This window comes from Paraphaeosphaeria sporulosa, assembly GCF_001642045.1.
Source record: "Paraphaeosphaeria sporulosa strain AP3s5-JAC2a unplaced genomic scaffold CC84scaffold_10, whole genome shotgun sequence".
Taxonomy (NCBI): Eukaryota; Fungi; Ascomycota; class Dothideomycetes; order Pleosporales; family Didymosphaeriaceae; genus Paraphaeosphaeria; species Paraphaeosphaeria sporulosa.
Window position 1 is genome coordinate 1040754 of NW_017253369.1, and position 23284 is coordinate 1064037.

The 23284-nt window shown below is 51.9% G+C and overlaps 7 protein-coding genes across 7 annotated transcripts; 3 read left to right on the forward strand and 4 right to left on the reverse strand.

The window, feature by feature from the left end:
• Positions 1-500: 500 nt before the first annotated feature.
• CC84DRAFT_1221199 (uncharacterized protein) lies at positions 501-2490 on the reverse strand (the record flags this gene model as incomplete). The annotated part of the gene is made up of 2 exons (XM_018183241.1): positions 501-2365; positions 2421-2490. 2 exons carry the CDS (start codon positions 2488-2490, stop codon positions 501-503), a joined length of 1935 nt encoding a protein of 644 aa, XP_018032079.1.
• Positions 2491-3290: 800 nt separating this feature from the next.
• On the reverse strand, positions 3291-5264 carry CC84DRAFT_1221200 (alpha-amylase; the record flags this gene model as incomplete). Its single annotated transcript, XM_018183242.1, has 5 exons — positions 3291-4412; positions 4469-4732; positions 4791-4900; positions 4950-5028; positions 5082-5264. 5 exons carry the CDS (start codon positions 5262-5264, stop codon positions 3291-3293), a joined length of 1758 nt encoding a protein of 585 aa, XP_018032080.1.
• A 1113-nt stretch (positions 5265-6377) lies between these two features.
• CC84DRAFT_1262742 (uncharacterized protein) lies at positions 6378-7934 on the forward strand (the record flags this gene model as incomplete). Its single annotated transcript, XM_018185170.1, has 3 exons — positions 6378-6476; positions 6529-6757; positions 6879-7934. The coding sequence occupies 3 exons, from the start codon at positions 6378-6380 to the stop codon at positions 7700-7702; spliced, it is 1152 nt and encodes a 383-aa protein (XP_018032081.1). The 3' UTR covers positions 7703-7934.
• Positions 7935-12454: 4520 nt separating this feature from the next.
• CC84DRAFT_1179754 (uncharacterized protein) lies at positions 12455-13730 on the reverse strand (the record flags this gene model as incomplete). The annotated part of the gene is made up of 4 exons (XM_018180431.1): positions 12455-12570; positions 12618-12668; positions 12743-13326; positions 13378-13730. The coding sequence occupies 4 exons, from the start codon at positions 13728-13730 to the stop codon at positions 12455-12457; spliced, it is 1104 nt and encodes a 367-aa protein (XP_018032082.1).
• Positions 13731-16474: 2744 nt separating this feature from the next.
• Positions 16475-17817, forward strand: CC84DRAFT_1127650 (periplasmic binding protein-like II). Its single transcript, XM_018175780.1, has 2 exons — positions 16475-17154; positions 17203-17817. Exons 1-2 carry the CDS (start codon positions 16589-16591, stop codon positions 17675-17677), a joined length of 1041 nt encoding a protein of 346 aa, XP_018032083.1. The 5' UTR covers positions 16475-16588; the 3' UTR covers positions 17678-17817.
• Positions 17818-19553: 1736 nt separating this feature from the next.
• CC84DRAFT_1208798 (MFS general substrate transporter) lies at positions 19554-21248 on the forward strand (the record flags this gene model as incomplete). Its single annotated transcript, XM_018182184.1, has 3 exons — positions 19554-19851; positions 19898-19998; positions 20049-21248. The coding sequence occupies exons 1-3, from the start codon at positions 19644-19646 to the stop codon at positions 21243-21245; spliced, it is 1506 nt and encodes a 501-aa protein (XP_018032084.1). The 5' UTR covers positions 19554-19643.
• An 82-nt stretch (positions 21249-21330) lies between these two features.
• CC84DRAFT_214892 (pectate lyase) lies at positions 21331-22560 on the reverse strand. The gene has a single exon (XM_018185606.1). It carries the CDS (start codon positions 22401-22403, stop codon positions 21417-21419), a length of 987 nt encoding a protein of 328 aa, XP_018032085.1. The 5' UTR covers positions 22404-22560; the 3' UTR covers positions 21331-21416.
• Positions 22561-23284: the final 724 nt, after the last annotated feature.

The window sequence follows — 23284 nt, forward strand, 5'->3', positions numbered from 1 at the left end:
CTATGGCGCGTGGTCGCTCTGGACCCGCATCCGCTGCCAAAGAAAGCCTACCTGCGCGGCGGTCCTCGGGATGCGCTTGTCGTTCACGCTGATTTGCATCCGCGAGCCGTCGCGCGAGAAAGTTTCACCCTCGCAAACCATTGACGTAGTCTACGCACCAGATAGACATCGACAGCGTATCCAGATCGCCTGCATGAGGGTTCCGCATGCGGGGTGAAAATGATTGAATCTTACGCTGGTTTTCTGACAGCTCCCAGCTGGGGCATTTTAGCGGCCTAACAAGTGCCCTCCCACGAAAGTGAAACCTGACATCAACCAGCCTGCCGGTACTGGGTGATAGTTTGGTTTCTCAGCAAGACAAAAATTGTCATCCCCCACTCGTTACGGATCAAAGCTTTTTTTTCTTTTGGTGGTGTAGGTCCGCCAGTGGATCCCCGTCCCAGGTTTATATCCGACAAACGCCGAGCGAATGCTTCTTTTCGACAAGCGCCTGAACAAGCTTATGAATACTCTTGAAAAACTCGTGGATGCGATGCGTTCCTGCCAACCAACGCTTGTATCTTGTGCATCTTCTTCTGGGTAACCAGTAGAGGCAGAGGATGCTCGAAGATCATGAGCGCGAGGGTGCGGCTCGAGAACATGGTCAGGCAGCGCTTCACCCACGTTGGGTACGCTTCACTGTGTACACTCGGGCGTGAGTTCGTGGAGATGATGGCGGACGTGCGCGCTGCGGCCGATCCGACTACACAAACCCAGTAGAACACGCCCACCATGTTGTTCCATGAATCGCCTGTGTTGGTCCGCTCCACAACCTCGTAGAGCGACTCTGTAAGGCGTTTAGTGGGCCAACCCTCATCGGAGATGGACGCCGCCTCGCGCACGACGGCGTTTAGCGTAGGATCGGCCGCTTGAGAGAATGGAACGCCCGTGATGAGTGCTGACATGTATATCAGCGCTGTTATGCGACATGCTTCGTATATCCAATCATTCGAAGTCGGGAGGCCAGGTGTGTAAGCGGAAGGCATCGACGCCAATTTGGTGCGAAACTGGGCCACTTTGAGATCGTAGTCGACTGAGAGAGTCCGAAGTCGGTTGTGATCATGCTCGTCGACAATCGTTGCCAGATTGTCATTGTAGTCGAGGAATACATCGGTCAAGTCTCGCACGTCGCAAAGTAGATTGTAGGTATGTTTAGAGCATGCAGGGTCGGTAACGACAGAATACATTTGCTCGCGTGGGCTGTAGAGCGGGGACTCGGGCAGCGCCATCGATGGATCGACAGGGAAATCGGGTGCCTGAAACCGACACAACTGGGGGAGCGGAGCCGATTCGCAAATGATGGGAACATGGCCACACACGATCGCAGTGGCGAGACCAACCGTGTCGAATGTGGGAGGCAGCTCCAGTTTCCCTCTAGCGGCCATGAGCCGGGCCATGCCTGACATGTGGATCGCAAGTGTCTTCTCATTGCAACTCCAGGTCTCACCCATCAGTAGATGGATGATGACCATGATTGTATCGTCGCGACACATGGTATCAGCGTGCCGAAGGCGCTCATTGATCCAGGTGATGATCTCGGCTTTGACCAGAATAGTGCGTCTACTCTCTGCATTCATACCATCGAGCATGTCTCGCCACGTAGATGACATGATCGTTGAACTAAGGAGGATATGCGGATGAGCAAGCATGGCGGGTACCCACCTGGCCAGGGTTTGCTTTGACACAAAGACGCGATTGCAGTTGCGGACGAGTTTGTTCGAGTCCAGCTCCGAGGTTTTGAACTTGGGTATGACAAGGAAGGGGTCCATGCTGCTCCCAATGCATGAAGCTGCCATTCTCCGGGCCAGTAGTTGAAGCAGTATCGCATCTCTTTCTTCCTCCGATTCGACTACGCGCTTCGCAGCTTGGTTCAGCGGTATAGCCATCACTCTGTTGCCGCGGCTAGAGGGGCGTGTCGACGCCAGCGCCGTAGTGTATGGCGTCCGCAAGGGACCACCATCCGCATCGTGCTCCGATGTGCTCCACCACTCTTCGGTACTGGAGTGGGAGTCGCGCCTGGGCAACAAGAGAGCGTCGTCCTCCGCATCGTATGGCTCGTCGTTCCGTGGAACGGGCACCACGCGCTCGGCCGTCTGCACAGGCTCGCCTTTGCCTTGGGTTCCCTCCTTCTTCTGCTTCTTCTGCGCTGCCGACTGGTATCGGTATTGGATCATGGCCTGGGAACGCACGCTTCGTTTTGCCTTCTCGCCCTTGAAGTCGGAGGGATCGGTCGCAGTGACGAACTGCAATTGCGGAGGCCCTTTCCGCTGGCGTTGCCGTCGCCGCACTCGCGCTTTCGATTCATCTTGTGTTGTTGAGTTTGGATCTGTTGCGCATCAGCCTCAAGCCTGCGCTCGGAGGTCCACACCGTTGGCACTCACCGCTGTTCTCCGCTGAAGCCATGCTCGAGGATTCTATCCAGCGCAGGGGACGAGAAGACGGCTCCGGCATGGCTTGATATGGGCAAACAGCTTCAGCACATGCATCTTGGAGCGGCGTCGTACAGTTGGAGATGGCCTAAAGGCGCCCTATGCGTTTCTCCTCTTTGCGCATGCTAGGATCGGAAGTTCAGCCCTGTCGCTTGGCTTGGCTGGCGGCACGACATTGACTGCCGCCCCATCGGCATCACTTTGCCATTGTTCGGCTGTACATGGACTTGCAACTCCATCTGGACGTTGGTAGAAGCAAAATAACAATCCATCTAGCTCGTAAGACGGCCAGGGTTGACTCGTACATACTAACCCGGGGGCGGGTCGCGACTTCCCCGCCGCGGTTAGGTATCGCGATCCCCTCGCTACGATTCCTCCGAGTCAGTTGCAGCAGCCCTGCAGATTACGCCGATGAACTTACAACTCGCACTGCGCAGCTCCGTATTTGGGACGTGACAATGGTAAGCGGGAGGGGTCGTCATGTGATGATGGCCTGCACATGCCAGAGTGGAGACCATGGAACCTGGGAATCTTGGGAAATCCGGAGGAACCGGGCAGAAACGTGTGGGTCGAGACCGCCAGCCATCGCAGGCCTATTCAACCCTAGGGTATGCGCAACACGACTCAGATTTGGGAATCAGTGTAGGATTGTGGTGGTACAGATTTCATTTAGGACGCTAATCATGTTCAAATGTTCTTCGTTTGCCAAAAGTAGAAATCGATCAAATACAAAACGTGGTGACCACACACGCCTCACTTGTATGTACGTCGTATGTACCTTCAACAATCATTATTCGGCCGTCAGTCGTCTAAAAGTCCCTCTCACTGCCACGAGCTAGCCACCGAAGCACTGCTCTGGCACTTGGGCACAGTGTACTCCCTGTTAGGATCGCTCTCCCACGTCACGGCTCCTCCACTCGCAACCTTCACGAACTTATACTGTATCCCCGATCCGGGCGTCAGTGGCAGTGAGATCGTCCAAATTGGGTTGCTGGACGTGTAGCTTGAGGCTGAGAGCGCCGGGCCGCTGGAAGGCGTCCAATTTCCAAGCTGGGTGGTATTTCCAGTGATGCGAATAGTGTCACCGATACTAGTCGTCACTTTGTGCGTGAACGTCACTGACACAGACGTCGGACACGCAGTCGAAATAGTCTGCATAGTAGTTGGCGTGGGGGAGATAACCGTGTCCTTAGCGCTCGCCACCAGGATGACAGGCTCGCCGTTGGTGACTTGGACACAGACTTGGCCGTTACCGTCGGCGGTGACTGTCGCCCCATCGCCGTAGGTGTTCGTCCATTTCCCGTTGGCCTTTTGGGTGTTGAAGCAGTGTTGTGCGTTGTAGCTACCTCCGCCATTTGTCGTCAGGACAACAAGGTTGCCGCTGGCGCGGCTCCACGCGTATGCCTGGCTTGTAACATACAAGTGCACATGATCATCACCTGCGAGGCCACCAGCGGCTTTACGCGCACTGTTGAGCTTTGCGATGGCCTGGTAGAGGTTTGTTTGTGTGTTGAAGCCTGATCGCCACAGGTCTTCACGGTTGGCAGGATCAGCACCTCCAGAGTAACCTTGTTCGGTTCCGTAGTATACGATCGGGATGCCTCGTGAGAGTATGACAAATGCGAGAGCATTTTTGAGCAGGGTCTGGTCATTCTTTTGATTCAACCACCGAGGGTTGTCATGGTTGTCGATGAAGGTACCAAGAGCAGCCGGGTCTGGGAAAGACGAGCTGACTGTGTTGATCATGTCGACCAGAGCTTGAGAAGAGCCCTTCTGTTGGTAGAAGTTGTTCAAAGGATAATACACAGGGTAGTTCAAAAGTCCCGGCATGGTGTTCGCATAGCCCGCAACGTACGAAGGGCTGCCGTCAAACACTTCGCCGATCGAGTACACACCGGCGGCTTGCGAGAAGGGTGTCCAGAAATCTTTTTCGACGTGTTTCACCTGTCGAGAGTGAGCAACTTATCCTAGATTTCTCAACAACGGCATGTGCTACGTACCGTGTCGATTCGCACGCCATCAAAAGAGTACTCATTGACCAACCACTTGATCCAAGTCTGGTATAATGAGCGAATATTGGAGTCCTGGGTGTCGACGTCTGGAAGATCGGCGATCTCGCAGTTTTCGACGCTGTTCTGGTTCGAGTAGTCGATAGTGCAAGCAGTGTGGTACGATGACTGCTGGTTCAGCGGTTCCGGACGGTTATCGGCAATTGGACCTTCGCCCATATGGTTTGCCACGACGTCCACCATAACGTAGATGCCCTGTGATGTTAATGAGTAAGAATTCTGGCCATCTCTCCATCATGATATCCAACCGTACCTTTGAATGAGCGGTGCTGACGAGGCTCTTAAGCTCGTCAGCAGTGCCAAGGTTCGCGTTGACTGAGTACAGATCTTGGGCCCAGTAGCCATGGTATCCGCCTGCACTGTCTGTAGCTACCGTCAGTGCTTAATCTTACACTGGTGTCAATCAACTCACTTGCAACTACGGGTGTGATCCAGACGGCATCGAAGCCAGCACCCTTGATGTAGTCGAGCTTTGATTCAAGACCTTTGAACTACAGATATTATAAGTATTTCAACATCGAGTCCGGTACGTGCGTAAACTCACAGTGCCCCCACAGTAGTTACCTAAATTGCCACATGACGAGCCGCCTGTATCGCTGCTGCTGCGAGCGATACGATCTGTCAGGACAAAGTAAATGCTTCTAGACTTCCATGCCGCCGTGTCTGCTGCAGAGACGAGGGATACGGCTTGAAAAAGTAACGCAATGATCAAGTTGAAGAACAACATCTTCGTTGAATCTGAAAAGAACGATAAGGCCTGCTAGGAGACCTAAGGTTGAAATTCGTGTCAAACAGGCTCTTCGTCATCTTTATAGAGTTGTTCGACGGCCACGGGGTCATCGATTACCACGGGTGAGGCCTGGTTTCACTAACACCACTGGCTCCCATAGTATGATTGTGGTCCTTGGCGCGGTGCCCCGTTTCGGGCAAGGCGCAGTAAACATGTGGACACCAATGACAGTCCATCGCGGTACTTGTCTTCTGACCAGAAGAACACGTACCTTTGGCGGTCCAGTAACCAAAATAGGCAACTGCAAATATTTGGTAGAAAGATTTAGCTTCGTAATGCATGATGCGCTTCCCCGGATTTGATCCAAATGCCGCGATCGGCAAAGCTAACAGCCGAGGCATGGAGACCCCAGACTCTCTCACCACCGTGAGATCTGCACAGTGGGAAGTCCCCTTGCACAATGCAGCACGCAACTGCAGGCGCTACATCATCTACACCGCTAGAAGGCTGTAAGATTCGAAGAAGGTGGCCTAGTGACAGCAAAATCCCGGTTTTAGACCCCTCCAGGGCTTAGCCGCGGACCTTGAGCACATGGCATACTCGCGTATAGCCCAAATTAATTAAGGAGCGGCCCGCTCGAAAACCCAATGCGTTCCTCGTGATGTGATCTTTGTCCTGCAAGAACCAATCCGTTCCGACTCTTGTCCAATAGGAAATGCTTGCAGCACATCTTTTTGGAGCAAATCCGACTCTTACCCAATGAACCTGGTTTTCGGGTCGTTATGTTTGAGTTCGCGATCATGAAGGCGGAGGTTTGAGATCATCATCTCCTCGCGTTGTGTTCACCCGCTAAACGGGCTCTTCCCCCGCCAAAACGAGAATGCCGACATTCGGCCAATGGTCGTCGAAGTCGAGAAAACAACATGAGATTCCAGGACTTGAACACTATAGACATCCGGAGAAACTGCGTCCACATGCCTTGAGTAGCTGAAGAGGAAAGATGACCGAGCACAAATCTCTATAAGTCCTGCGCATTCACAGTCAGTATGGCAAGAGCTCGACCTTCCAGCCTTCTACATCTCATTTTATTGAAGCGATTATCTCGACAACATGCTCTCTTCGCTCATTAAGCTCTTGGCTTTCGCCACTTCGGTGAATGCCCATGGGTATCTTAGTTCTCCAATGAGTCGGACGGGACTAAACGCCCAGGTGTGTATTTTGGTATGGCAGAGAAGATCAAACCAGACTAATCGATAGACAGGCTGGAGTAGACACTTGCCCTGAATGCACAATCCTGGAACCGGTCACTGCATGGCCTGATCTTGATGCTGCTCAAGTGGGTCGCAGTGGACCTTGCGGATATAACGCACGAGTTAGCGTAGATTACAACCAGCCCGGTCCACGCTGGGGATCGCAGCCAGTAATCACATACAATGCTGGCGATGTTGTCGATGTACAGTGGTGTCTCGACAACAACGGTGACCATGGAGGTAAGAGCTCCTCTTCCTATGCCCAACCGTGTATGCCGTATTCCAGCTGGTATCAGTCCGCAGACTCAGAATCAGAACGAGGGAATGGATTGATTACGAGCAATGACTGACAACGGAGTAGGAATGTTCACTTACCGAATCTGCCAGGACCAAGCTCTGGTGGACAAGTTCCTCGATCCATCATACCTGCCTACGGACGCAGAGAAGCAGGCCGCCGAGGACTGCTTTAGGGCCGGAGAGCTCAAATGTACCGACGTGCCTGGCCAAACGTGCGACTACAATGCCGATTGCACGTCCGGTCAAGCATGCTGGCGGAACGACTGGTTCACCTGCAAAGGCTTCCAGGACACCAAGTGCCGGGGTGTGGATAACGCGCCGCTCAACTCGTGCTACACGAGCATTGCCGGAGGTTACACCGTTAGCTCGAAGATCAAGATTCCGAACTACAAGTCTAATCACACGCTGCTTTCTTTCAAGTGGAACTCGTTCCAGACGCCGCAGGTGTACTTGACGTGTGCCGATATCGCTATTGTTGGGTCAGGAAGCTCGAACCCGGCATCAAGTTCAACCCAAGCAACCACTGCAACCGCAACAGCAAGCAAAACATCCTCGACGATAGCTTCAACACCGACAAGTGGTACGGTAGCTGTGAAGTTCAACGAAAAGGCCACAACCGTCGTTGGTCAGACTATCAAGATCGCAGGCTCAATCTCCCAGCTCGGCAGCTGGGACACGTCGAAGGCTGTAGCACTCTCAGCATCTCAGTATACCTCCTCCAACCCGCTTTGGTCCACAACCATCAACCTCCCAGCAGGTACAAGCTTCGAGTATAAGTTTATCCGGGTTGAGTCGAGCGGGTCGGTGACCTACGAGTCAGGTGACAATAGGAAATACACTGTCCCAGCGACAGGCTCGACTGCAACTGTCGAGACAACGTGGAAGTGAGGCATTACGGAGTTAGTCTACGAGGCCACGCGATGATTGGACAAATAGCTACAGCTTGAAGGAGAGTGGAACTTCTCAGGAGTTGTTCTCGTACTGCATTGCCCAAGGTTGATTAGCAAGCTTTCCACATTGTAGGAACACAGTGCCCAGGTGTGCGACGGAGCAGGTAGCAGCACATGACAGCGCATGGCGGCACGCGGCCCTTGTCTCGGCAATCATAACTGTATGTACGCTTTGATGAATGAAAAATGATGAATTCGAGTTATCTGTGTCTGGGACGCGAATCAGAGCCTGTTCAGTCAGTTTTTGTAGATCTGGCTCAAAATCTATGTAGATTTCGGCTGACTCGGGTGCGGTTCCTCCGGAAACGTTACCCATGGTACGTTTTCGGCTCCACGGAACAGAATAACGTTATATACAGCTAAATCCCTACGTCCATTTCCCTTGCTTAGGATCCTCCGCATCTTGCATGTGAGTGGATGGCTATAATCTACGCGCACGCGAGGTGCTCCAGACTACATTCCCGTGCGTAGGTAAATCTATATTTTACCTCCTTTTATTGGCCTATTCCTGCGGGCCGAATGCTCGGCTCTAGCGCATGAATTTTTCTGTACTATAAATGTATTGTATAGATTCCTGACCGAACAGGGATTTTCCACGCTCCGGAACTGCCTAATACGGCGCTGGTCTACCGCGTGGATCGTGGTTGGCGCGTTCAAGGCGTCATCGTGGAGGCGGATCCACGCGGAAGGCGGCCAATCGGCAGTCGGTCTTCCTGTATTCCGACGTCCACGTGTTGCACCCACCTCGGTTCTCCTCGAGGTTCTACCAACTAAGACAAACTCTAGGCGGTTTGAGAGGTTGTCCAGATCATGCACGTGACATCCTATATGGTTACGTGACGTTTCGTCGCACAGCATCACAGATTTCAAATGAACAAGAAACCTCCCTCAAGCGACACCACAGCAGTGCCCATTTTCTCGTTGAATGCCTACGATTTGACTGCTCATATAAAATGCCTTAGCTCATCCCACACTTGCTTCAATTTAGTCCTACTCTTCCTTTTCGTTATTGGGAGGTAATTTCCCAAAGTCCCCCACCATGGATCTGTGCGAGATCTCAAGACAGACGGATTCCCAGCTGTTGAGTGGGCATGGCTTACACCTGTAACAGAAGATCCTGGTCGTGTTCTTCCAATGTGGCTTTCGAAGCCAGTTGACGAGCTCGATGTAGCATACACACGCGTTCGCTGTGAATGTAAGGGTTGAACGGTGGCGTTTGGTCGCGTACCTGGGATATATGCGACCACATGAGGACTCATAGCTTTTACCTGGCTTCCGAAGGGTCTCGCGCCAGAGCCGTTGTCAGCGATCGGGTACCTTGTTGCTCTCGTTTCTGCCCCGCTAGGCTCAGATTCCGTGCGCAAACCCATTGGGCGGATACCTTCCAGATCGATGACTCGCCTATCTTCTAGAATGCCCATCTCACGCTTTCGACCGCGAGGTGTTGGTGTCGCCGGTCTCTCAGGCGTATTTTTCGACAGAACCACGATTTCCTCTTCCACTTCAGAAAGGCCCTCCAGCATCACATCCATTTCTTTAGTCTCTGTAACAGTTCCCTTGATCTCTTTCAAAGCCTTTTGATACAAACTTCCGGTAGATTCCAACTCTTTCTCACCACTTCTGTCGATGAGATCTTGAGTCGACACTGATCTTCTCTCCAGTTCCGGTCTCGGCTTGTACCTTAGTTCAGCCGTCAAGTCCGGTACCAACAGCGCATCGTAACTCAAAACCTTCAGCAAACGGCCTTGCACCATCGGCCCTCTACTTGCCCGGAGCTCCGCTAGCTTGCTCAGCCGCTTGCCCTTCCCATTCTTTTGATTCGCCTTATCCTGGCGTTCCTGCTCCTTCCGCATCTGAAACATATCTCTCGACTCGGCTGCCCTCTTCTTGATGCCCAACTCCATGCTAAGAAGTTCTCTCAATCCTGCAAACTCTTCTTGCTCGAGCAGCACCATGACTTCCTCACGGTCAACACTATCGGATCCTAGAACGTTGTACACAAGGTGCGTCAGCAAGGCATCGGTATATGCGCTATCCCTTAGCCCACCGTTATATCCCTCCCAGATGGTCTCCACATCCGTCATTGTTAATTTACCACCCGGAATTCTCTTATCGGTGAGGAAGTACTGGAGACGACGCGCATCAGCATATAACCCAAAAATATTACAAGCGCGAATAGTGTCAATGTTTGCTTCTAGAGACGGTGGAGCATGGAGCTGGAAGTGCGGCTTGGTGAGTGTTGTGGTGCGCATGCAGCAACGGCGCATATAGCGGATGATACGCATGACTGCGGTAGCATCGACCAAACCCTCCGGGAATACGAGAATTGTTGCTTCGCCATCCTCCTCTCTTCTCTGTTCCGGTTGAAGACTGTAATCGTGTATGAGGCGATCCACTTGCTTTTCTCCGCAAAAATAATTGAGCATCTCCTGCGATACATCGACGAGGAATGGCTCGCCATGTGGCTCGATTCGGAATTCAAGAACAGGACCTTTGAGTAGAGCTTTGAGGCATGATTTCTCGGTCCAGCAGGAAGTGTTGTAGAGCGTCCAGGAGTCCTGGTCTTGCCTCTCCAGGGGCTTACGGTTCTCTGCCACGTTGCGATGAAGAGGCGGGGATGTGGGTCGTGCAGTCGGGCCCGGAGTTCCTGGTCTTACATTCCGAGATTGCTTGGTGCTGGCAGGTTTCTTTGCTAATGTCTTGTTGCTTTGTGAGGGCTTGGATTTACTTGGCAGGGGCCGTGGCCTTCCAGGCGAGGAGACTGCTGTCTTCACAGACCCAGACTGCGAGTGGGGCACGGAATCTGTTATAGCGGACAGTCTGTCTTCTGATCGTTCGCTAGTGTCGACCACCGACTTGTTGCTCCACTTCTTAGTTCCTTCAGCTGCAAGATTGTTCAGCCATTCTCGTGTCGCTTCCAGCGTCGTCGCAGTCGAACCTAGTGGTCTTGCGTTGACAGGAAGGGACTTCCTCCTAATCTGAATGCTCTGGGAAGTATTGTGCGCTTCTTGCTGCCGGTTAGTGTGGTCATCAGCGGAATGCTTCCGTGGCCGCAGATCTGGAACATCTCTGTCCTTGCCTATGGCGGCGATCTTTGGTCTTAGGTGGTGTTCCTCCATATGGCCAGGTCTGGCAACATGTCTTGCAACAGAAAAGGTCGGCTCTTCACCACGGTCTCGGACACCACGCAACATGTCCTTTGTGGGCTTATATTGATCCCTCTCTCTGGTCTCCGCAGGTTTCCAGATCTTTTGGGGTTCTTTCGCTGTTATTGCGTCTTCATCTTCCAGCTTATGGGTAAGTGCCAAAGACTTAGGCTCCTCATCGTTAAGCAAGAAGTCTCGTGTGAGCACTGGACTACCGCTTGGGTGAGTGAGCTCTTCCAGGCTTAGTTTGCTTGTGTCAACGTACGCGGGAAATGAAGGTGGAGGAGGTGAATCTCGCGTAGAATTTTTGCGACTAGGTTGACCTGCAGAGTTTACAGCTGGCGTGCTTCTAGTACTGCGTGTGCGACGGTGTTCACATGTCGGAGCGCGATGTGAGGCGTGCTTGATCTCAGACTGCGGACGCTTAGGGAACTGTCGTGAGCCCTCCATGATACGATGAACGCGATGCAAATCCTTACTTGCGAGAAATAGATGCGGGCAATGCTGCTGAGTCTTATACCACCTATCACGATGTGTTATGCTGTGATTGCCACGCGATTAACTAACAAGACTAAGCAACTCTTAATTGACAGAACAACGTATGCTGGCAGCTGCAATTCTCCTTCATGGGTACTATATATTAGCCTTGGTTTCGCGAACTTCACGATTAGCTATCTAGTCTTGACATGTTTCATTCTGCACATGCAGAGCCTCGATTCACAGGAAGGAAGTTGCACTTAGTCGCATAGAAGTGAATATCATAAAAGTATATATGCTACAGACTTTGACATACTTCCATCAAAACGGCGAGAGTAGCACGCATCCCTTTCTCTCTTTAGCACGGATATATTCGCAATGCTCGTTAATGAATACTCCCTTACAACTGCGCTATAGTGCCGTCTCCATCGAGGGTATTTGAAGTGAGCGAAAGGAGTTCTCAGAAACTGGCTACATGGTAGTCACTACAGTCCTTCTCCAGATCTTGCTTGGTGCGGAAAGCTCGCATCGGGCCTTTCGAATTGACGATATCGATCGTTGGAACCGCATGAGCCGCTGCTATGATTGTATAAGGACTGGACATCCAGCCTTGAATTAATTACTCACTAGCGATGCGAAACGGGTAAACAGGAAGGTGCGCAGCCGCCTCCTTTACACCATCGATCTGGCCAATGATTTTACCATTCCAAAGTCACCAGAGACGCCGCTAGGTTCCTCATACATCTTGAAGAATGGCATACCATGAGGCTCGCATGTCTAAGTGTCGAATAGCTTGGAAGGTGGGGCACGTCCGGTGATGAATTTGTAGGCCGCTGGGCTCAGGATTTGTACGTTGAATACAATGGTCTGGTCGGAGAGTCAGTTGAATCCCATAAAACAAGTTCGACCGAAGAACAAGACGAGCTTAAATATATACATGAAGAGAATAAGAGGCTAGTTTGCCTAAGTGGTAGATAACACAACTAATACAGTAAGGTAAGGAAGCATCGCCACGATTACTTCTTCGATACCTTCACTCCGGTTTGAAACTTTCGTCAGATGGGCTACTATTCGGAATCTTCAAGTGTCAAGTTCTCAAGGTCCTGAAGTTCGATATCTACAAGAGGGTTCTGTCCCTTCTTGAGCTGAGCAACATTCTCCAATTTCCTGGCATGCGTTCCACCTGACCAATGTTAGTAGGAGACGCATTACTTTGTTGAATGTACTTACAATTGTTGTAGATCACGTCGTACGTGGTGTCCTTCTCGAGGATTGCTTTGCCTGGGATCTCTCAGCATTGTCCGGTGTTCAATCGCTACTATCGTAGTACACGCAGCCTTGTAGCATCATCTTACCCGCCTGAACAAACTTTTTAGGGTCGGCAAATTCAGGATTCGCATTCCCCTTGAAGATGAACTTGGACTTCTTTCCCCATCGATCCAGTGTCTGTTTGCAATCGTATACTCGTTCAATGCCACGATGCTTGCATTTTGCACCATGCAGCTTGAGACACTCTTGCTTGGCTTTGGCAATTCGACCCGTTGGAACACGCAATGGTTTGACGAGCTCTGACGAACTAGCCACGAAATCAAGTGCGCCGTCGGCGGGATTGGCTTTTCGGCGTTGTACGGTGCCAACAATAAGTGCCTGATGGTTCACCAGTCCGGGTTTGCTCTTGAAACGAAGAAGGTAAGACTCGCCCAATACTAGACCTCCCTTATGTCCTGCCTTTTTCGCAGCTTTCTCGGCAATTCGGTAGTTGCGGGTTTTGGTGACCTTTTTCTTAGGGGGGCAGCTTGCATCAACCGGCTCGCCAGCACGTGCGCTAAGCTTGCCATTCTTTCCTTTGGCACTTTTCGCTGGTTTGCATGCTTTTGTTTGCTTCTTAGGCTTCTTCGTGGATGGGTTACGGTTTGCGGGCGTCTTTGGCTTTTTTATGCTGGAGAAGACACAATAAGCATATATGGTGCAAGGTGCAGTGCCAACTCACCCTGACTTCTTTTTGCTCTGCGCCGGCTTCTTCTCTGCCGGCTTCGTCTTACGACCAGACTTCTTCTTCTCCTTCGTCTTCTGAGGCCTCTTGCGGGCTGGTCTTTTTGCACGTATACGACTTCCACCGCTGCTTCCCCTTCTCTTCTTGAGATCCGGGCCGATGTCTTGCTCCTTGGACATTAGACCTCTAGCTTGATCATGGTCACTGCTAGATCTACCAGGAAGGATACTTTTCACAAAAACGGGAGCTTCGAGAAGATTGGTAACGCCAGAATTATCCTCGACCGGAGCTGAGACGGTGTAAAGAATAAGTAAACTCAATAAGAAGAGAGCGAGATTGGGCGCGCGCATGGCTGTAACAAATAGTGAAGGCACAGCCTCCTGTAACAGGAATATGACGAATTGGGTTGGCCAGATGCTCAGTGAACGTATGGACGATAGAAAAGAAATAAATAAAAAGCGCGCGGTCAAGACTCATTGAGATCAACAGCGGCTCTCTTATAACTCTCTCGAAAAGTCCAGCTTACAGTTTCGGACATGGGATGAGGCTTGGTTCAGTGACTTGCTCTACATCAAAGGAAGCTATCCGCACGAGAAGTTCGTTTGGTCGCACATTGGGCATCCACTATTGCTCAAACATATCAGACCAAATGTTTGTCAAGGCACTATTGTAGTAGGTGTACTGACGCATTAGCGTTAGTCGTCTTAATAGAATTACTAGTACTGGCGAGCACCCGACCCAGAGGTCGATCAGACCTGGGATGTTCGTTTTCGCGCGAGAGCCGCGGACGAGGAACTGCGCCCCAGGGTTTTACGCCCCACACGTTCCCCGTACCTCTCACTGTGAGACTTCCGACAATCATTACGAAGGCCGTACGTATAGTAGGAGGTCGCTGCAGTCCGCTGAGTCCATGCAGCCAGCAAAGAAGGTTCCGCCGCGCCGTTGGGCAGTAGGGGCCCACAGTACCTTTCACGCCTCTGGGGGTCCTATCGTTATTGTTTTGTTCGAACCATCACACGGTCTCGTACACTATTATGAAGGCTCATGGTTCTAAACAACGCACGTTTGCAGGGATGATTGAAAATAGACGCGCATTACTGCTTGAGGTCTTTACTCACGGCGGTCGTCGCTTTCGGGGTAGCAGGGAAAAGATTTGCATCAACTGAGCGAACATCAAAAGCAGGCGAAGCCAAACGTGCAGGGCGCGCGAGCGAAAGATCATCGACGGTTTGTATGTTGGCGACCTATGTACATTGGCGTTGCTGTGAAACGCTGTCGACCCGTTTTGGTCTTCCTCCCAGGTTCTTCGGCTCTTGTACGAGCTGGCCTAACGGTAGGTATCCAGCTTCGGACAAGCTTCTTTGGTGCGATTTCTACAAAAACCTATGCGCTCATCACAGTGTCAGTGTCACGAGAGTTCAGTTTAGCTTTCCGATTCACCCCATGCTATCCTTCAAGATCTTCTGGGCTCATGGACACGCTATAACGGTGTTCAGCACGACGGTCGTTAACTTATATAAAGTCCCCCGTAATGTCGCTGTCTCCAGCTGTTGCTTGCCGGACCATCCATCATTGAAGGCTGACCCTTCATATCCAGATTTTCCTACTGCCGTTTTAGCGAAGCTAGTATATCGTAAGCATGCAAATTCCTCCGCTGGACAAGTGCCACTTGCAGAGGCAATACTCGCATCGGCGCCTTCGAATGACAAGTATCTCACCATAGCAGCCCCTCTTTCGTGCCCAACAGCATAGTTGGGCCGCGGCCCCCCAAAACTTGATTCGGGAACCCTCATGCCAATCCAAAGCCTCAGCTCCTGTTCTCTATTCCTTCCAAATTCATCCTCGGTGTTGGTTTCTTCTGTCCCCCCATCCAGGTCGAAGGGGTTAAGACCAGCTGCTGCTGCTTCCCCTGCTACTATGCGAAGACATCCTTGCTCCATACGCCTTCAGAGGCTAGAACAATTTTACGGTGCCCAAAGCCACGTAGCACTCTAGTACAAGCGGTGGCCTTGCGCGATGGAAGAACTCTTCTCCACCAATATTTACGCTTTTTTCATGGCCAAGCGAGCATAGAGATTATGCGCATCTGCCGAGAGGTGCTACTCCCCATGAACACGTTTGACTCTGCACTGTTTAATCTGAGGAGACCTCTCATGTCAGTACCGCAACAGCGTGCCGGTACCGCACGTCATGGACAGGCCTTATGGCTTTTCCAGAAAGCAATAGGTGACGGCGAAGAAGATGCTGGTACAGCCCACGATATACGTTGAGGACCTCGTCGACAACCCCGGGGGCTCCCTAGCCGCACGGGAGCGGCAGAAGCTGATCGAACTCCTCGAGGAGTACTGCGACAGCACCAACCTCGCCATGGCATATCTAATCGACACGCCTCGGTAGCCCAAATACACCCTAGACTACAGTCGTCGTAGAGAGCGCAAGTAACTCGAGTCGCAGACGTCCGAGGGCATCAACAGGCGCCGAGTAGAGTGTGTTTCAGAAGTCCAGTATTTTGTGTTAGCCACTATGCACCCAGATGACATTGTCTACGCAGTGTACTGCCGGAGGAACAAATTCCCGATTTCTTCAGCCAGTCTCTTTCTATGAAACACGGTGGCTTAGTTGGCCATTATCATTTCGAGAGCCCATCGCCATCATCCCAGTCCTAACAACATAAGCCCGAATATCTTTTATCGAAGCTGGCTGACCAAATGGCAGCCAAGTTTTACAATAACATGAGAGGGCTGCAGTAGGAGGTAGGTAGTAGTGCGCAAGCACGCGATCGCGCTCACAAAGCCGCAATGTAAGTGAAGATAAACTTGTTAAGCATTTCACCGGCATCACGCCGAAATGAATGTTGCCGGCGAAGTAGCGAGACTAACTAGAGGGGGTAGCAGATTGTAGTGGATCGGACCGATTTTCAGGAACGCACCTACGTTCTAGAGGGTCGCGCGCAGCCGTTTGCGTGCATGTGGTGCGCATTTGTCAGGAAACCCTAGATATCTCCTTACGTCATCCGAACCTTTGGGTAGCGCGGAAGAGTTCCGTGTATTACTGTGCAAGTGAGGCTCAGGGTGCTCGTGTACCTTCCTGGATCAGCGGATCGAGAAATGTTCATTACAATTGTATTAAATGGAAAGATGCGCCTATTTAAAGTGTTGTCCCTGTTTCGATCCCTCTCTCACCTGCACCAAGCGTTCATCCATCCAAGATGCGTTCATCGATTGCACTCGCCCTTTCAACTCTCGCAGCCACTACGCTCAGCACGAGCTGCGAAAATCGCACCCTTGACGAGATTTACCAGGCTGCTATAAAGGAGGGAGGCGTCGTTACCCTCTGGCATGGAGGTGATGAGAAGAATCAGCAAGATGTTTTGAAGAAGGCTTTCGAAGAGCGCTTCCCCGGAATTACCCTCAACGTCACCGTCGATCTCTCCAAATACCACGATGGGCGTCTCGATGACCAAATCGCCAACAACAACGTCTATGTTGACAGCATCATTCTTCAGACGCTGCATGATTACCCTCGTTGGAAGAAGGAGGGTGCTCTTCTGAACTACAAACCGAGCGACTTCGTCAACGTCGCATCGGAATTTAAGGATCCTGAAGGCGCCTACTACGGTTACTCCATATTTGGCTGGAGCACTTCCTGGAACACTGCCAAATACAATGGCAGCCTCGCCGATTTTTCCGATGCGCTCTTGCCGGAGTTGAAGGACAAGCTCATACTCACTTATCCTAACGACGACGACGCCGTTCTGTACGCTTTCGATCTTGTGTAAGTGTTTGTTTTAGAAAACCAACAAAATCACTAACACCCACTCAGCGTCAAGAAGCTAGGTGTCGAATGGTTCGATGCCCTCGTTGCGCAGAACCCAACCTGGGTACGGGGAAGCGCCACACCCGGGGATCAACTCGCCTTATCAAACACCTCCTACGTCGCTGCCTTCGCCACCGGCGGTGCCCATGGTCCCAACACAAACGCCTCACAACCGACTGATGCGCCATTTGTCACGTGGCCGCAGACCGCAGCCATCCTGAAAGACGCTCCTCATCCCGAGGGAGCAAAGTTGCTTCATAACTACATCCTCAGCGACGAATGGCAATTTGCTAGGAAAAGGTGGACTGTAAGAACTGATGCTCCGGCTGATTTTCCAAACATATTCGAGGAGAAGAACACTAACGTGACCAACTTCCTTCCCTGGATGCTGGACAGGCCCAACGTGGAAAGGCTTCGTTTTTGGTATGAGGCGAGGCTTGGAACTGCACAGGGCCTAAGCCCTCTTGAAGATAATTTGTAGACGCAGGGAAATTTGTGTGTAATGCGGTGCGTCGGAAGTTTCGAATCTGTAAATATGTATTCCTGTGGACAAATGGCTACCGCTTTGATTCGTTGTCCTCGTCAATATTCTGATCAATACAAAACACGACATTGGCCTGCTGAACCAGAAATTTAGAAATCAATCTTACAATCACATATTAGGCAGCTCCACCATAAATTGTGTCGGAAGGAGTGCAAAGCGACTGCGAGAAGGATTAACGGTGCAACCACGCCGATAATACCTCCAACGGTAGTACCGGTCGCAGTCGAGGAGATGCTCGGCAACGATGATGCCGTATCAGAGCCCTCGCATATCGGTCAGAACCATTAAAACGCTTTCTTTAGAGGTGAGCGTACTCTGCTTGTCGCGCGTTTGCAACTGTGTCAATTTGAACACTTGCCGTCAATAATGAGGCCATGTTCCGCACAACCATTGGTATCATTCTGGAAAATCCAGTGACGCCTTTTCGCAGCCAAATTTGCCGTTGTTATCGTAGATATCCTATGTAACATTGACGCAAGTAGGTCTGGCGACAAGCTCACGGAATCAGTCCGCTTTTGTACCACAGTAGTTGGTGTCATATTTGTGTGGTGCCATAGGAGCTGCTGCTGCAGAATGGGGCGCGGTTCTCGCCGCAATAAGTCTCATGAGGCAGGCAGAAGCCACTTGAACGCATGGCAGAGCCTGCGGCATAACGAATTGCGATCCTGAGGAAATCACGATACAGAGAACCAAAAGTGGAGTCTGAGAGAGAGAGAGAGAGAGAGAGAGAGAGAGAGAGACTTTGGCTCTGTTCCAAAAGGCCTATGGAGTCATTGAGGGACGAAGCTCATGGCCGGGCAAGACGTCTCAGCACGCAGCGCCGTTGCTGATTTAATAGATGTGTAGTGCAAACACCCCAATGCCTCTAAAAATGCCTCGCAGGACACGAATGCGCCTAGCTCCGAGGCATCGTGGAACACCATCGTTGGGCCGGTTCTTTGGAGGATTTCACTGGAATAAATCTGGCAAATGTGTAGGTTGTGATAGGAATGTTGGCGAAGGATGCCGCGGTGCGAACATCGAACATCCCGGCGGCCCGACACCGCCACAGCGCGCTAAAAGCTATCCCTACGTCAACCAAGGTCATGGCGTCTTGGACAGCAGCTCGAGTACCAAAATCACCATTATCCGTCCAAGAGCCAAGCAGACTTTCCGATCCCCTAGCACCAATCACGACTATTTCCTTGAACAAGGGTACCGGCAGTGCTTGCCGAACTGTGGACATCATTGCAATACCCAGCAACCCCTCTGCTTGGATTCTGCGATATCCAAGGCTGAAACCATAATAGCACCTATAGCGTCGACGACGAGATCATGGCTACATGCGAGGATTAGCCTTGCATACGTACACGTGCGTGCACAGCGCCCTGACCCAGACCAGGGAGCCGGGTACCTTCAAGCCATCGATCTGGAGAAGAAGATTGCTTTTCATCAATACTAAGCAAGAAGTACGTGTTCGTTGGATCCGTCCTCCAGAAGCAATTTCTTTGAGTAGAGCAAATGTGCTCCTGATGTAGGTGAATATTGTTGTTTCCTCAGAATCGGAAGATGTGGACGGTAGACTCAACGGTTACCCGAAGCGAGATGAGCCACCGGAGTTGTTGCTATCTCTCTCTCTTTGTTAAGCGCAGTACCGTATTGGCAAGCTGATAACATCCATGTTGTCATCCATAATCCCAAGGCTTAGGTTGGGCCTTCCGCTCGAGCGGTGTCCCAATCCTGGCCCCAAGACTTCGCAGCCATGGCATGTTTGGCATACCCCGTGGGGTACATAGCGCCGTCCCTTGATGTATATAAGGCTCAGGAAGATCGCCTGACCGCACCCATATCTTTGCAACACTCGAATCAACCGAATCGAACCCTGGGCCTAAATTCAAGACGACCTCGCTCTGACCCCAGCGCCATGTCTTCCGACAGCAGAAAATCGAGCGAGCATACTAAGGCAGAAAATCAAATTGTCACACCGCCTCAACAATATGAGAAAGTGGAACTCGAAAATGCTGTGATACCGGAAGTCGATGCGGCGACGGAAGCACGACTCCTGAGGAAACTCGACTGGCGAATTATCCCCATGCTATGCTGGGTCTACTTGATGAACTTCATGGATCGAGGTGCGTTCCCTTACACCTAGCAATATGCTGTGACTGACATCGTTAGTCAATATTGGAAATGCTCGTCTTTACCACCTGGAGGAGGATCTCGGTCTCGTTGGCAGCCAGTATCAGATCGCTGTCGGCATTCTCTTTGTCACATACTGTGTACGTAAAGCACATCCGTCTCTTCGGAACGCATTCATTAACCCTTGCAGCTCTTTGAGACCCCGTCAAATTTAATCATCAAGAGGCTCCAGCCGGCCAGATACCTCGGCGGCCTCCTTTTCGCCTGGGGCATGATCGCCACCTTCTCTTCCTTCGTTCAGAACTTCGCCGGCCTCGTCGCCTGCCGTCTGCTCTTGGGTGCCTTCGAAGCCGGACTATTCCCCGGCGTCATCCTCTACCTCTCCATGTTTTACAACAAGAAGAGCCTGTCGTTGCGCAATGCGTGGTTCTACGGGACCTCCGCGATCGCCGGCGCGGTCGGGGGCCTCGTCGCGTATGCGATTGGTGAATTGGACGGCGCACGGGGCTGGTCAGGCTGGCGATGGATCATCATGATCAACGGCGTACCGACAGTTTTGACCGCCATGGTGGTCCCCTTTGTGCTGCCCAACAGCCCCGAGACAGCGAAGTTCCTCACCGAAGAAGATCGGGCGAATCTGGTGCTGCTGCGCGAGGCGGAGGTGGGCCAGACGAGGAATGCGCAGGTCCTGACGAGAGAGGATGTCATTGCTGGTGCGAAGGATTGGAAGACGTATGCGTTTGCTATCGGGCAGTTCACAGGGTTGACGATGCTGTACAGCTTCAGCGTCTTCCTGCCTACCATCATCGACGGCATTGGTGGAGGCTGGTCACGGCAGGTTGTGCAAGCACTCACGGTGCCCGTTTATGTTTCCGGCGCCGGTGTCTACCTCTTCTGCGCGTGGTACAGCGATCGCATCCAGCAACGTGGCATTTTTATCATCGGAGGGTACCTCGTCAGCATGGTCGGTTACATCCTACTCATCATCAACCAAGGCGTTGGCGTCAGCTTCGCTGGCTGCTTCATCGTTGCCTTCGGGCTGTGGACGTCGACCGGTCTCGCCTTCTCCTGGATCTCGCTGAACAATCCACGGTACGGGAAGCGCGCTTTCGCAAGTGGCATGCAAATAACTATTGGTAATGCTAGCGGTGTATCTGCTCCATTCTTATTCAGCAGTGCCTATGCGCCTACGTACTTTCCGGGGTACGGTGCGACGATTGGGCTGTTGTGTTTGGGGCTCTGCATCTACACAACCCTGTACTTCTGGTTCAGGAACGCGAACAGCAGGAAGCTCGCCGGCAAGGAGGACTGGAGGATCGAAGGGTTGTCGGAACAAGAGGCGAAGGAGCTTGGTGAGCACAACCCTGGTTATCTATACACGCTTTGAGGGAAAACAGAGACACGCATGGAATGGTGTGCAAAGATAGCATGGTTCTATTCGTCCAGGAAAGAATATGCACAATATGAAGATAATATATACAGACAAGCTCCAATCCTTCCCGTTTCTTCCCCTGTTCATCAGCAAGGTTTCATCCCTTCCCATATACACATACTTCATCTAGAAAGTGAGCGTGTTACCAGCGGTGCCGACAACGGCAGCCTTTACCGCAGAAGCCTCAATGAGGTCGTACTTGTAAGGAACAGACTTGAGGGTACCAGCGGGAGCGGTGTTGCCCGCGCCACCGAAGTCGTTGCCGCTAGCGACGGCGCCGGCATCGTTGTCGACGCTGTAGAGAGGCTTCTTGCTGTCGACCCAGACGTTGTTCTCGACGAGGACCTGGGCGCCGAGACGCGCGTTGATGCCATCAGAGACAGCGTTGTAGTAGTTGTTGAAGAAGTGGCCGGTTCCGAAGCGGAGCGACGGGCCGCGAGAGTTGATGTTCTCCCAGTGGTTGTTGTGATAGGTGACGCGGAGATGGCCGGTGTCCTCAGCGGAGTTGCTGTCGGAGTGACCAACGAGCGAGGCCTTCCAGTGGTCGTGGATCTTCGAGTTGGAGACGGTTACGAAGTCGGCGGCGTGGGTCAGGTCAATGAGACCGTCGTAGTAGTCCTTGTCGTGGTCGCGGTCGGAAGAGACGTCGAGGTGATCAAGCCATACGTTCGTGGACTTCTGGACAGCGATGGCGTCGCCGCCGACAACCTTCTGGATGGCGAGGTTACGGATGATGACGTTCTTCGCTCCTTTGACAGTGAGGGTAAAGTTTTCGAGAACAACGGAGCTATCCTTGCCAAGAATGGACTTGTTAGAGCCGATCTTCACGTTGTCTCCGCTGCCCTTGATGCTGGAAGCAATGGTGATGACAGCGGCCTCGTCACCCTTCACAGCTGCTTGCAGCTCCGCGAGTGTGGAAACAGAGACAGCGGAGCCGCCAGCTCCACCAGTTGTTCCTCCATTCTCGCTGGCATATCCGATGGGGCTGCCACTGCTGTTTGTTGAGCCGGTTCCGTTTTGACGGGCGAAGATGCCATTCTTCTTGATGGTAGGTGTAGGTGCTGCCAGAGCGAGGGCCGAGAGGCCGAGCGGGATGAAAGATGAGAACCTCATTGCGTTGAGTTGATGAAGAAAAAAGAGGGACTAAAAGAACAAGGGAAGGACCGGGAAGCTTGTTGAAAAGAACGAAAGGACAGCGTAGGCTGGAGAATCAATTTTCACTGACAAGTTCAAGGTCTTATACCTGAAGAGCACATCGCGTCATCTCAGTCCGATGTACGGCATGACGCCGCGCGCTCCCAAGTGATCGCTGTTCCAGAAACAGCACGATGGTGTTACCAATAGCGGCGTGGGCTCTCGTGAAGTCTTCCCACCAATCACTCGAGGTGAGGCTGGCGGTCGACGATTCGTAGGATCGGGTCATTTCCCTATATTGACAGGCTGGTAAGATGCCATTGTCTTGGCTTATTTGATGGCGGGCGCTTGCGTATCTGTTTGAAACGTCGTTTCTCCAAGTCGGTGGTGTTTTCTCCACAACTCTCTTGGCAGGGGTGCCGAAGCAGGGGTTCTTGAAACATTGCGAACTTTTGTTCACAAGATCGCGCGAACGGTTTGTGCGCGGGAAACCGAACCACGTTAAGCTGTAGTGGGTACGCCATTAAGATTGAGTGCTCGTACTGGGCTGTACGATGATACGATTGTACGAAGTCCAAGACGCCAGAGTGGGCAATGGTTGCATATCGAGTGACAAGTCGTCCGCCGAATAAGTGCTCGTGGTGTACACAAAACCATGAAAAGCCTATCATTTCCATAAATTTGCTTTTCAGTGGTAGAAGATAAGCAACATAAGATGAGGAAAGTGCGCCACGCAGATTCGGGACAGGAAGTACCAGATATGGAGTTCATCGTGGGTCTGAGAATAGTTGAGCGTCAAAGTATTGGAGGCCGTACTGAGCGTCATCGCCGCTCTTCAGTACTAGAAATTGTCTTGTTGA

Excerpts from the sequence above, each read along its gene's own strand:
- CC84DRAFT_1127650 (XM_018175780.1), top strand. The coding sequence starts at position 16,589 with ATGCGTTCATCGATTGCACTCGCCCTTTCAACTCTCGCAGCCACTACG. Across the intron at positions 17,155-17,202 it reads CTGTACGCTTTCGATCTTGT|CGTCAAGAAGCTAGGTGTCG; the intron begins GTAAGTGTTTGT and ends ACACCCACTCAG.
- CC84DRAFT_214892 (XM_018185606.1), bottom strand. The coding sequence starts at position 22,403 with ATGAGGTTCTCATCTTTCATCCCGCTCGGCCTCTCGGCCCTCGCTCTG.